At 37.5% G+C, this 14,107-nt stretch overlaps 1 protein-coding gene across 5 annotated transcripts in view; it reads right to left on the reverse strand.

Moving 5' to 3' along the window:
- Positions 1–5,084: 5,084 nt before the first annotated feature.
- UCHL3 (ubiquitin C-terminal hydrolase L3) overlaps positions 5,085–14,107 on the reverse strand; it is a 44,837-nt gene continuing 35,814 nt past the window's right edge. For 3 of the 5 annotated variants that reach the window (XM_052785958.1, XM_052785960.1, XM_052785959.1), the window contains 3 exons: positions 9,186–9,261; positions 6,600–6,658; positions 5,085–5,314 (listed from right to left, as the gene is read on the reverse strand). In XM_052785958.1, the coding sequence (XP_052641918.1) occupies positions 5,231–5,314; positions 6,600–6,658; positions 9,186–9,261 (219 nt within the window). In that variant the 3' untranslated portion in view covers positions 5,085–5,230. Of the gene's footprint in view, positions 5,315–6,599; positions 6,659–9,185; positions 9,262–14,107 lie in introns of those variants that run through there. The other 2 variants (XR_008234964.1, XR_008234962.1) reach the window with 1 other exon arrangement.

Here is a 14,107-nt window from a genome sequence, read left to right on the forward strand (position 1 = left end):
CGCTGTCCCGTTTGGGGACGAAGTTAGGAGCTTTTTCCGCCGCTGTGGAAGATGCGAGGGGTCCACGCTTTGTTTTGAGCTTTCCTCACACAAAACGGCCGAAGTGGAGGTGCATGGGGCAGAGCTGGAGCCCCACAGCCTCCATGCTTCCCTCCTGCCCTCGGCACCGTTTGCCTCCCTTCTGGTTTTGCTCACAGTACCCCCCCACTAGCACCCGTTGCTTTATTTCACGTGTGTCTCTGCCCCCGATACACTGGAAGCGATTGTTTGTGACTCCTCCAGTCCCCGGGCCACCCTGTGCTCAGGCTCAGAGCTAAAGGCCGCTCTCGGTAAGGCCGTTCTCGGCTCGACGCCTGCTGAGCCTGGCTGGATGCCGCGCTGGGCTCCGGCCCCTCGGGTAACCCCAAACACTAGGCCACAGCAAAGTTTCTTCCACCCTGAGCTAGGCACCCGAGCTGGAGCTGGGAGGGAGCAGGTGTGCTGACTAAACACAGCAAAACCCTTTCTTCCAGTACAGGAGTAGACATGTGCTAGGCAGAGAAGTTAATGAAATGCTGAGAAAAAGAGCAATTTTCTGGAATATTTGTGCATAGCATTAGGGGTTTTGATTTCATTTTAACATAGTATTTACGATGATCTCTTTCTACTTGAACTTCTAATAATATTTTTCTTTCCATATCTTCTCTGTAAGCAAAACAGAGTTGCTGCACACATCTTTTGCTTACATGGACCATGGCAGAACATACGCCATTTTTTAAGGACTACTGAGAAAAGAGAACTTAAAATTTGTACTGCACACAAATTAGCTTCTAAGATCTTTACTTGGGAGCACATCTTATTTCTGCTCTGTAAACAACCTTCTTAGAATACGAAAGAAGATTTTAGGAGATCAGTTCAACATACAAAGAAACTCTCTATGGGCCATCGGTTTCAGCAGTACATGGAAATTAGTGTTACTGGTGGTACACACAGGAAGGAAAACCCAGTGACTCTGGGTGAAATAAGTTCCATAGGAGATGTTTGATATTTATTAAGTTACAAATCCATAGAAATGATGTAGTTAGCTCCTCACAGTGGTATGATTTGAGACATCTATGCTATAGAGCCAGTGATGAATGAAACGATAATCAAAGCTGTAATTTTGAAATTTTTTCTTCATCCTTTTTCCTGCTCCAAGCCAGATCAGCCACAAGACCAAATACAAATGAAGAATCTGCATTTTTCTTGAGTGGGAAGCCTGAGCATCAGAAAACAACCCTCTCATCTCACTATTTAACATTCATGACTACAAAGGCTAAAAAAAGAGAAAAGTCTAAATAAAGCATGTATGTGCTGCTGGTGCTGGCTGACATCGGTTTGCGTTAGCTGTCATTACTTAACATTTTTCTGGAGAACTACTGCAGCCTTTCCCAGATTTTTAAGGTCTGCCTTTTCACTTCATGTTCTCACTTATTTCTGGTTGCTTTATTTCACTTAATGGCAAATCAAATCACTTTTCTTATAAATCAAGTGTTTAATGTTTTAGATCAAATAATTTGAGCAATCACATAATTTAAGTCCTCATTTTAGTAAGCTGCGTGGACCACTGCAGCTTTCAAGTTGTTCACTAAGTAAAAAAATTCCAACATGCATATTTCTTCCTCAAAGTGAATTTTAAATCGTCACAGATCATTTATCTATGTAAGCCTGAACAACCAAAACAGCTTAGTATTCCTTTGCGCTAACAAGGTAAGTCACTAGACTCCTAGATCATAAAAAGATTACATATACCAGATATGACTCCTAATTGTTGGTGTCAAAAGTAGCAAACATAATACTGTTCTACTTGGCAAAAATAAACCGTTTCAATGTGTGTGCTCCTAGGGATAAGTCAAGCAACAGTTTACGTCCTATTCTTTTCATAGAGACTTCTACAAATATTTGATACAATAATATTTTCTACCAAGGCAGGCTTCTTCCCTTAAGGAAAGACCGTATTTATTTTCTAAATGTGGGCCGTTAAGCGTGTTTATTTTCTAAAACTTACATTTCAATGACAGAAACCACATCTTTCTTCTTCTTTCCTTAACTGAATCACACAGCCATGATTGAAAGGAAAGGGCATTGTACTGGTTATTAAATTCTTACGGTTTCTCAGCAAAATACTTGTAATAACATGGGAAAACTTACACCAATATACTTAAAAGAGCTTGAACAATCCCGAGTGCTTAATAGCACACGAGCTCCACTCAGCTAAAATTAACGTAAGCGCTGAGCATGCATCTTCTCTTCACTCCCACATGCACCATTGCCATAAGGTGATGTGTATGGCCGGCCCAGACTGCAGGAGCTGAAGAGGGATTTCCTGGCAGTCAATAGCACTGCGTGCCTCTGGCCAAACCATGCTCCACACAAAGGTGGCGAGGCTCTGGCAGGGCTGCACAAGTTAGGAAATACAGCGTTATTTTCCCACGGAGCTTGAGCTAATAAGCACAGTGTACAGATAAGGCAATGTCTGCATGGGCATCGCAGAGCCAAAAGCACCATGTGGTCTGCAGGGCCTATCAGCCCCTGGTCAGGACCTTGCTGGACTATATAAGTCAGCCAAGTGTTCATACCTCCCTCCTCGTATCCAAGTTATACAGGTTCTGTCAATGCCAAGGATATTCCAGTATCTTGTAGATCCCTTTACTGCCTGTGCTCCTCAAGATGGTCAACAATGCCTGTGCCAAAGCATGGTGTTACAAGCACTGGAAAGCCGTTACACCGTACATGTTAGGTGAGACAGTACTTCTGCAGTGCAGTCTTTCAAAATTTCAGTCTAGCAAGGGACTGTGCAGTGAGCAGATACAGTTCAGCATAAAAACTGGTGCCTTGCTCTTCCCTTTGTCATCTCAAACTTTTGAGAACCTTTCCGAAAGCAACATTCACTAAAAGGTACCATCTTATATATTAATAAACTGGAAATTAACACTGAAAGTAAACAAAATAGAAGGAAGCCTTACCCAGCAGGACAACCGATTTGAAGACTATGTAAAAAAACGCTGAGCAAAACTATCATATTGCCAAAATACTAAGAATTCTTATTTATAAGTTTTTACTTAAGATTCAAGATGTATTTTTCCAGTGTGACCACGAAAAATCCCACCCCATGTTTACTATTCTTTGATTTCCTTTGTCATTAATCACTTCATCAGTCCTCATACTCAATCAAAGCCTCAGTTCTGAAGTGATTTTGCAATAAATAACTGCACAAAAACGGAGCCCCTTCATTTATTACCTAAAACCACCGAAATCTTCTGAACATTGAAGAGCATTTATGGTGTATTTCCCTAAAGCAGACAACTGATGTAGCTAGTTTAACAGCTTCGAACTGCACTTCCTCTCTTTCCTCACCCTCTTCCCTACCCTAAAAAGCACCTTATCTATATTCATTATGGCTTACTTTAAATGTAATCCTCCGAATCACCTTTGGCAGAAAATATGCAATACCCCAGTTAAATTGTGACAACTTCTATTTGATTTTTCTGATATTAGCAGGAAGACAATGCAGCTGCTTTGGCTACTAAAGCCTTTGATTTTTATTTAAAAGCAAGTTTCGGGGCTATACTAATCCGCATGGCAACATAAAGCAAGTCTTAATGATACCGCATTTTATTGGGGTAAAAAAGTGCTCAAAAATAGAAGCTCCTTAGTGTTGTTCTTCCCCCTCACTTCTCCAACCAGCTCACTTAGAGAAAACAGACTCTTGTTGTTAGTGGACTCTCCAGGTGACATGTTTTAGGCAGACACTCCGACTTTTTCTTTAGTGTGCAAAAGATGTTCTTAAGTGATAAGACAGACTCCCAGGCCTCTTTCTTTTCTATAACGAAGGAACACTCTGCCAGACTGTGTCTGGCATAACCCCATTCATTTTTCCTGCAATGACAATTGATAGAGAATGAAAGCACCCTCTGGGACACAGAGGGTTCAGTTTCCTTTGGCAGCGGCCTTGATCGGAAGCAAACCTGAATTATTTCACTTCAAAGCAACAAATAAGGAATATTTGTCTGGAATGTCAAAAACATGCACATTAACCAAAACCAACCTTCACAAGAATCCTAAAGCAAGAAATTGCTTAGCAAAAAAAAAAAAAAACAAACCCAAACCAACAAAAAAGAACCCAAAACCAAAACCAACCCTCAAACCAACAAAGTCATTACTAATTCAAGTGTAGAAATTGGTCAACAGTACCTTAGGATCCAGTGGGTGGGGTGGGAGGGATGGCACAGGGGAAGGGTATCACATAGCATTCAGTAATGACACCTGACAAACTTACAATAGATATTCCGAAAGGAAAAAAAAGGTATATGACCATCATGGCTATCTTAAAATCTGTAGTCTGTTTCTGGTCTCGTTACACAAAACTTCATTACAACAATCATTACTTTTCTATCATTTATTTCAGTTAGGTGAGATACTTGACACAGCTGTATTCACCTGTGTGTACCCTCCACATCCTACCATTTGAACTAGCATTAATTGCTCGTGTGGCCTTTTCTGGGGCAAAAATCCATGTTGTTTTCCCACATATACAAATAGCAAACACTGGTTTAACTAAAGCTTTTTGACAATTTATTAACATTATTAGGCTTGAGAAACAAAATTAAGTTTTATTCAAAAAGTAAAGATTAAGATAATTTTAAAATGTTAGTGCTCACCAACAGTAAGAAAACAGTCCTTTTTCTGCCTTTTTTCTTCCATATATTTATTTATAAACAATGCACTTAAAAAAATGCCTTTGTCTTTTGAGTCACCTGCAAAAGTTTTTATCATATTCTTGTATCATTATAATTAAAAGATGGAGATAGCCTCATATTTCAAGTTTTTACCCATTAACATACCACATACTCCACTCAAAATATCATCTGTGCATGATACAAATGATAATACTGCTCTGAACTAGCTCATCATTATTATAATGAAATATCACAGACAGTAATCCCCAAAACTTTTAAGGGGGTGGAAGGGGAAAAACCCACCACATAGAAGAAGAAGAAGTCTTGCACAAAATGCATGCGTGTGTATAAATACCCAAAGTTGCTTTAGGAACAAGCAGCAAGATATAGCAAGGACAAATGCAAAGTTTATTCCACGTATGCTACAATTAATCAACATGTTTGGGAAGTATCAAAATTTGTACTATTAACATATGGCAACGGTTTTATTGTTACAATACATTGCAATAGATCAGCCCCACTGGAAAAGGCTTTTAAGCTGCAGACAGTGCAATTGCATTAAATCTTAATTCTTCTGGGTCACGTTCCATGAATTTCTTGCAAACTTCTATTGCATCCTAGGGAAAAAAGTAAAACAACAAAAACAAAACCAAAAACCACTATAAATTATACTTATTAAAAAACCCCACAACTGAAATATGAAGATATGCTTTATACAAACTATGCGCAAAATGGATTTTTCCATAAAGGACTACTAAATAGTGTGACAAATCTACATGAACTGTATTTCTGATCTGAGTTACCAGTATTCAAGACTATTTACAGTGCTCATATGGGCAGCATAAGAGAGCAAAAGTTTTTTGCAGAACCTTAGCAACAATTATTTTTGTGACTAAATATTACTTTGTGCAACAGATGTGTTGCTTGTCTGACTTTCTAAATGCATCTCTGAAGTTTGCCTTTACTAGTGCTGCTGTATGCAGAAATGTTTCCTTTGTCTCAAGATGAATCCAAGCTGTGTGGGGTAAGTGAAAGACTCTTAAGTAATTCCTTCATCTAGCTTTAGGGTGCAATCTGGAGAACACATGTTATCAGTAAAACAGAAAAAAGCCACATATAAAAAAAGGGAAGTTTTATCCAACTTCTCCCCCTGCCCAAACAAGCACAAATTGTATGCAAACTTTACAGACATTAGTCTATGCTACTAAACTGTAAAAGGTTTTGTTTGTTTCTTTTTTAGTTTCTCTGTTTTCTTCCTTTTGTAAAGCTAATCTAGTCTGGATACAATTAAAGTCAGATCTATGCATTGCCTTTTCTCAGCTTCAACATCACATCATTCTGTAGGGATGACAGTTTATCCTCCCAATTCAGTGTATTCCTTTCCAATTCATTTCTCAACTAAACAGCTCTTGACACAAAGAAGCACCCAAAACAAGCCATGAAACTGGAGAAGAATGATTATTAGCAAGTGTCAGAACGGAAATCAACTTCTGTCTAACATGGCACCTGTGAAACTATAACTAAACCAAAGGAAAGAGAATGAAAAATTATCCCAAGTTTTCAATCTGATGACTTCATCTCATGTACAATTTGAAAGAAGCAGGGGTATATGAAAATCTCAGCACAGAAGAAAAGCCAGTCTGATCTTCTGTTCTGGTCAACTCTTCTGACATTTCTTGTTACCATGTTATGATACTCTCTCATCTAGAGTCACAACATGAGCATTCTGAAATACCTGTTTTAAAACTGAGTAAACCTAATTTTGTCTCACCATCCTACTTGCTCTATTCCTCATCCAACCATAAATATAGCAAGACTTTTGTATAAATATTTTTCATAATTTTTGTGGAAATATAGCAAGAATTTTGTATAACACCATTTCAGACGGTTTTCTATTCCTACCTCTAAGAAAGAATCGTCACTAGTTTCCCCATGGTTTATTGGAAATGGCTTGCGCCCATCTGTTGAAACACAAAGCAGCATTGAACAACACATTTATAAAATTAGAAAAGCTTCATTTTTCCAGTTAAAACTATCTGAACAGAATTTTTTGCTCCACTTACAAAAAAGCTACCTCATTTTTCATAAAAGAATCACACACGCAGCTAGCTATTCCCTGATCTCTCTTGCACTGCTGACTGCTTCAAGAGGTATCATTATGTACAGTCTGTTACATTAAAAAAAATAATCCAATCAAACAATGAAATACTTCTTAATATCCCATTTGAAAACTTTAAGGCTATAAGTTGCAACTGTTTTAGTGCTGGGTATAGTACTTCAGTTTTTCAAGTAGAGAAGAACAATTTAAACTACACTTAATGGATTTACCCAGACAGACAGCTGTACGTCTGTGGTCTTTGACAGCTGTGATCAGGGACTCCACAACAGAACAGAATACCAAACCCACCAGTTTGAAGAGTCTGGCATAACTGAAATGTTACTCTCATTTAAAATAAATACGCAAACAAACCCAATAATTTTAAGTATTAAGTACTTTCACAGTGTTTAAAAATGGTTGCTATAGTTAATTATTTTTTCACCCATTTGCAATATAATAATGCTATCATTCTCAGCATTTTAAAAATAATTTCATTCATAGAAATAGAAATATGTTTCAGGTTACTTGTGAAGAGCTAACAGTATGAGGACATATGTCAGGATATCCTAAGTATTCACTAGACCAAATTCCCTTTTGGCTCTGTCCTCCCTTTTAAAGGCTTTTCCCTCCCCAAAGATTCCATAAAAGTTGACAACACTTCCAAACTACATTTTCCATAACTAAAAATAGATTTGATGTTAGAAAACTTTTGGATTTACATGAACAAGAGGTTGTTCATTATTGTAACAACAATGATGGAAGGTACAACAATGCAAAACCCTCAGAATGTTCCTGGGAAACAGAACTGAATGCCCTGTGCTGCTGCAAGCTAAGTTTGATCGTGGGGGTTTTTTTGAAAAAAATTTTTTTTTTTTACATACATCTTGGCAGAACAGCATTTTAATTTCATGTGCCTATAAATAACATGTTTTCTATGGCAAAAACATCATAAGCATTTAACATCCATGTGCTTCCTTAGCATTTTCTGCCTGCCAAAGCCCACATGCTGGCCACAGTGTCCGAAGCCAGTGAATCAATTGAAAAACCTCCCATTTTCCTACTTTTAAGTATTTTTTGCTTTCTTCCGCTGGTACAGAGAGAAGTTATTTTAAGAACAAAGGAAATAGTAGTATTGGCATTCCACTATACAGTGGAGCTAAATGCCTCTGGTTTTTGTTTTGTTTTTTTTTTTTTAATTTAAGCAAAAAATTCAAGTGGGTTTTATCTTGCATCATACTTACGGAAAATAACTAAACATGGTAATTGTAGTCTGTAGTGTGCTTTTTAAGCAAATTAACACACAATGAAAAGTTAACATGGAAATAGTAGCACACAACTAGAAGAAGAGCGAGCCATCCATCATGCCTTGAAATTTAGAGTCATAAAGTACTTATATTGCATCCTACAGCCGTTGCCTCACTATTTTATCTAGTTCACTGACAAGACATACAGCATCATAAAAATACAGAAATGTGTGCCTATTGTTCATGACTTACCACTGATAATACCCCTTATATGACCTTAACATAAGCACTTCTTATCTACCCCTTATGCCCCAGGTTATAATTAGTTGTCACCTTTTAAGGGCATTGCTTAATTACATGTTGATTTTCAAAAGATGAAAATGTTCTCACTATAAAATACTGCAAAAATTACGTTAGAAAAGACCAGTGACTTGCAGTTTTTAAATCTTGATCTACTTGCTAGTTTTCTGAAGCACCTGCAGCAAAACCTAGTTGCCCAGCAACTTGTTTAAGATTTGAGTAATTAGAGAATATCTGAGCAGAACCTGGTGCTACACAATCTGAAGAGAAAAAAATAGCTGTAATTCAGAAAACAGAGACTACTGTTTTACAGTTAACTGTCTAGTGACCAAAAAAAGGTAGAAGAAAAAATAACCAGCCTATAACAAATGAGTTGCAGAATATTAGTATCTGCTAGTATCCTGACTACATAATTTCAGTTTAAACTGTATCACACTATTTAATAATATAGCTAACACTTCTGAACTGGCATACAGTTAATTTATTAATTTCACAAGCAATTCGGGGACATAAGTATAACAGTATTTTCCTCTCTGAAACTTTGAGCGTTCATCAATTCTTTCGTGCTTCCTGTCCTTGTAAATGATAAAGGAAGTTCAGAGGCAGTCTAGTATTCTGTACCATTTTATCTTAATAGGAGGGAGTTGAGGGAAGGAGAATCCAAAAAAACCAATGTGAAGAATCCTGCAATTGTTTGACAGAACCCCCCAGAGCCTACGATGCAGTTGAAAAGAACCTAAGCCCTACATTACATCAAGGAATCTCTCTCAAACTTTGATACTTGACAACATTACTACTTGTATTTGTTTCAAACAAATGAAGAGAGCGGATAAAAAGTGTTCTTACCCAATTCATAGAGATGACCACCTACATTAACTAATGCAATAAAGTGAAGATCTACTTTTTCATCTATACTTGGTGCCTGCAAGATAAAACAAAACAAAAAGAAATTGTGTTCACTAAAACTCTTACCACAATATGATTAATGAGAACACATGATCATAATATGCAAAACACCTGGCCAAGAGAAATCACAAGTGAGAAGCACATTCTGGATCTATACAGAATGGCAGAAGTCACACTGCAGAACATTTCGGAATATAAAGAAGCTTCTGCAACGCATAGATCAGTAAGAATCCTTTCAGTAAAGTATCTGGAAGTATTTCCAATTACAGCTCTACATAAAAGCTTTATTTTTCATTACTGAATTAGAAGTTTTATCAGCTCAAATACATTAACATTAAAAATAGATATACATATAAATAGCAACTCCTTCACTAACGCATCTCCCATAACAAAGCAATGCAGGGCTGAAGACTGAACTTGTAGTATCTTGAAACCGAAAATATTCATTTGGTCAAAATAATTTTTTCCTCACAAGCCACGTATAGTACAGTTAACCCGTTCCCTCTTCACAGGCAGTCGAAAGAAACAGTTCGCACTAACCAGAGGTGCCTAGACTGAAATTTCAAAGTGGCATCATAGCCATCATACCAAGAAAGGACTGAAGTGCAGTGACAGCATCAAGTAACATGACATAAAAATGGTTACAGTTGGTAAAGATCTGTCTAGCTCAGTACTGTGTTGCCAATTACAGCAAGCAGAAGCTTTTTGAGAAGAAAACAGGGCATGCACAGCATGGTACTCTGCCAGCATACATTCCCAGCATCCACTAAGCAGTGGTTTTTGAACTTCTGAGCCAAAAGGTGCATCATCACTGTTGTGTTCAATAGCAATTGATGATCTTATTTCCTCATCAATCTGTCCAGTCTGCATCTGAGCCTCGATCCACAATTTAAGAAGATACTGTTCAAGGGGAATAGGAAAAAGCACCTCAGTTTTTCTTAAATTATCAAGAATCTGACTTCTAAGAAAATATATTTCATGCAGTTTTCTTCTATCTTGTAATCACTATTAGCCTTATGTGAATTTCTTGAAGCACCCCAAAAATCTAAGAATTTGCCAGAAACAGATTAGAGTGTAAAATGAGTTGTAGAACCTTACAGTTGCACCATGTTTTCAGGGCTGGGTTAAAAGTTTCCTTCTTCCTGATTGTCATGAAAAAAGACTTTAGAAGACGATCTAAATTGAAGAAATGTAGCAAACAACCAGAACAATAAAGCAAAGGACAAGAATTCACTGTAAGTCCTTCAATACATCAAGAATGCCAAAGAACACAGCATTACAGAGGAAATGCCAACAGCTTACAGAAATTCTATGTAGCAACCTCAAAAATGAAAGAGAAAAACAAAACAAAAAATCCCACAACCTCCCCTCACCCTCATTTCAGATTCCTCTCCATGACCAGTTAAAATGCAAAAGGCATCAATTCCCTGTTTCATCTGGCCTAGAATGGAGAAAGAGCATTTCTGCTGTTGAAAATGAGGCGGCTATCAAAGGGTTGAGAGAGAGGACCTCTCCAAGGTCTCCACGGAGTCTTTTTCCCCTATGGCATGAGTCAATTGCCTTTGAGAATTTTGTTCTACAGAAGGCCAAATAGAGCCAGGGCTTAGAAAAACAAGCAGCCTCAAGAGTTTGGCTACCCCAGTTGTAAACTCCCAAGGACCACAAGTTTCCCTAACTTTCTGAAAACCACACAAGACAGTAGCTGACAACCACCTTGTTGTTATTCCCTTCTATCAACCAGCTTTTTACAGGTATCTAAACTGTGGTGGTACAAAAGTATGCAGGCAGGCAAAGCTGAAAGTCCTTGCCAAATCCCACATTGCCATCTAATTCCCTTGTAGACATACGACTTCATGGCTGTTCACGTATCAATTAAACCTACCAACTGGGAAAACTGGGCTTAAGGAATTTCGGGGTTAGGGGAAACACCACTGCCAGTTAGTCTCACTTTAGGAAGCAAATAAATGACTTAGCATTTAAAAGCTTGCATCTGAACGTACACTACCTGGGCTCAAACTGACATTAACTAGAAGATCTCAAAGCATCACTATTTCAGAGTACTTTGAGATGTTCAGGATTTGGTTTTGATCACTTTTATAACAAAATATAGTTCCCCCTTTGACCATTTTGAGGGTTGTGTTCTTTGCCAGCTTCTAATAAACATGTTTTCTATAGAGAGACACACTTGGCATGCTTGGAATGCTGAGCCTATACACAGCTAGAAGATGGATAGGGAAGCCATCAAAAAAAAGCATTAACTTTTCATGGAGTTTACTTGGAGACAAGACTCCTATAGAATCCTGCTGAGTTTTTGTACACGCCTAATCTAAATAACGTGCTTTCATTGTGTTATTGCCACAACCCGTGAGAAATGTTGTGTTTTTACATTTTTAATTCCCCAACCTCAGAATGAAAAGTTTCTACCACATGTTCTAATGTAGACAGTCCCCTTCCCTAGTGAATTCTTTTCATCTAATGTAGACAGTCGTAAATTTACTACAAAGTAGATCTATTACATTTCTTGAAAAATTAGGATTTCAATCTTTTTTGACAGACAATTATTTGCATAATCATAAGCACAGAGAAACAATAGGGTCTGAATAGTCAAGATAACCTAAAACTTTATATTATAAAAATCTGTTGCATATGACTTAGGTAAATAAGTAACTGGATTAAACTTTCCCAATGTGATGAATCTGATTCAAAATCCCCCCAGCCCTCCTTAGGGGAAAAAAAAGACACCCATTGCATATGTGTGTGTGCGTGCACGCACACACACACACACACACACACACACGAAAAGAAGCCTAGTCAGGCCAATTTCTGCTTCACTGGGAAGCTCTAGAAATTCTAACGCTTGAACCAGAAGATTTTAAATTTCAAAGGAATGGAAAGAAGAGGGAATGTCAGCTTCAGGGAGATGTCTTCTGTGGTCTCCTTGAAAAGCTACACCTTTGGCCAAGTTTTCAGCTTCTAATAAACAGTTTGTGAGAATGCTTAAAAGAACAAGAGAACATAGCTTTAAGAAGTCTGCCGGCATGTGCATCACTAGGTAGTATTTTCAGAACAATTACAGAGCATTTTCTGTTGATTATTATTCTTGTCAAAGACCACAGTAACATGAACAGTCAAGTGTTGGGATGACCTGTTCCTTTAGATTTTTTTCATTTAGAAGCCCACTCAATGTGCAAAAGGAGACAGCAGATTTGAATGACCGCATGTATTAACCACAAGGAAGGAGGAAGACACAGGAGTCTAAATAAGATCATTGTCTAATCAGGATTTGGAACTAACCTATGGGATTCGGGACTCATTTTTCAAGTCTTCTGAAGAGCTGTAGCACACAGTGAAGAAAATTTGTATTTCTTTCCCATCCAGAAAAGAAAGAAAGACGACAAATACCAGCATCTTGGGTAGCTTACAGAAGCTTGTGTTATGGTTTCAACCTTAGCATAAGAAATAAGTTTTGGTAGTATGGGTTAGTGGACATTATTTTTCCAAGTTATCTCTTCAAACAAAAAAATCCCTGAAAAATAATGACTAGTAGACTTGAAACTGATTTGAAGAGGAAAAATGCAAAAAGTTTAGTGCTCAAAGTGATGGTTCTGAGAGTATCTTCTTAGCTGTAATTTGTTCTTGAGGTATTGAGATAACGCTCAGTGATAATAATATAGTGTATCTTCATGGAATACCCAGTCTCATATACGAAAGTGACAGCCAAGGTTGTTGTGCCCTCTAATTTTGGATACCACACTAAAAGCACCTAAATGACCGAGTCCCAATTTTTCATAGGATTTGACTGCCTTCTCTGCTAACCTGGACATTCAAATTAAATAATAAACAATTGCTGACTGCTGTGAGAAGTCAATTTTTATTGACTTGTCTCAGGTCAATACCCATTAGTTCATGTTATCGAAAGAACATCTCTACATTTTTTCCTCTATTCTTCACTAGCAGATTTACAAACAGTAATTTTTAAAGTGGTGCTTACCAAGGTTTTTACTATGCAACTGATAAGCCCTCCTACTCCCTCTTACTGTACTGAGAAATTCCTTGATTCTACCTTTCACTACTGCATGTTGCCCTCTCCTCATGAACTACAACAGTCTTCTTTCTTGTTGTTGAACTAACCTTCAGAAACTCAATGGTACACCCCTATATCACTGTTTGCCCAATCATATTAGCTGATCTAATAAAGTGTATTTCACCATCTACATAGTTTATCTTGCTAATGCACTTAGACCATTATCCCAATCTAAAAGTCAGTATTCAGTTTTCATGCATTTGAAATCTTTTGATCTTCAAATGTTGCTAACTTAGAACAAAACTGTTCATCAAATTTGATGCATAACTGGTTTCTTTTCCCCAAAACTGCATTTCTGGGACAAACACACAATTGAGGAAAAAAAAAAATTGTCTTGCTCTCATGGACATACTGAATAAGTCCTCACCACATCCTGCTTAAAATATATTTATGAAAGACCCCATTATAAGAACAGGTTCAGTATTACGTGACAGATTTCAGGCAACTTCTTTCATCTAAGTCTTCTATTTTTATTATTTCCTTAAATGTGCTCTTGAGAGAAAGGAGTGAAGCAAGAAGTCTCACAAACCAGTTCAGTAGAATCCTTTGCATTGGTAGTGACTGTGAAAGGAAAAAGCACCACTTGGGTTAAGTCAAGAAATTGGCATCAAAAGTCTCTCAGGTTTTGGAAGAAGAGCCATAAAGACTGATAAGGAAAAGACAATTTTGCAGAACCTTGAGGAATAAAAAGTTTCAGATACATCTGCATCCAACTGAAAGATATTGACAAAAGTAACTGAAGTCTAAGACAAGAAAAAACCTTAGGGGTTTAACTATA

Source organism: Harpia harpyja, chromosome 4 (genome assembly GCF_026419915.1).
Source record: "Harpia harpyja isolate bHarHar1 chromosome 4, bHarHar1 primary haplotype, whole genome shotgun sequence".
NCBI lineage: Eukaryota > Metazoa > Chordata > Aves > Accipitriformes > Accipitridae > Harpia > Harpia harpyja.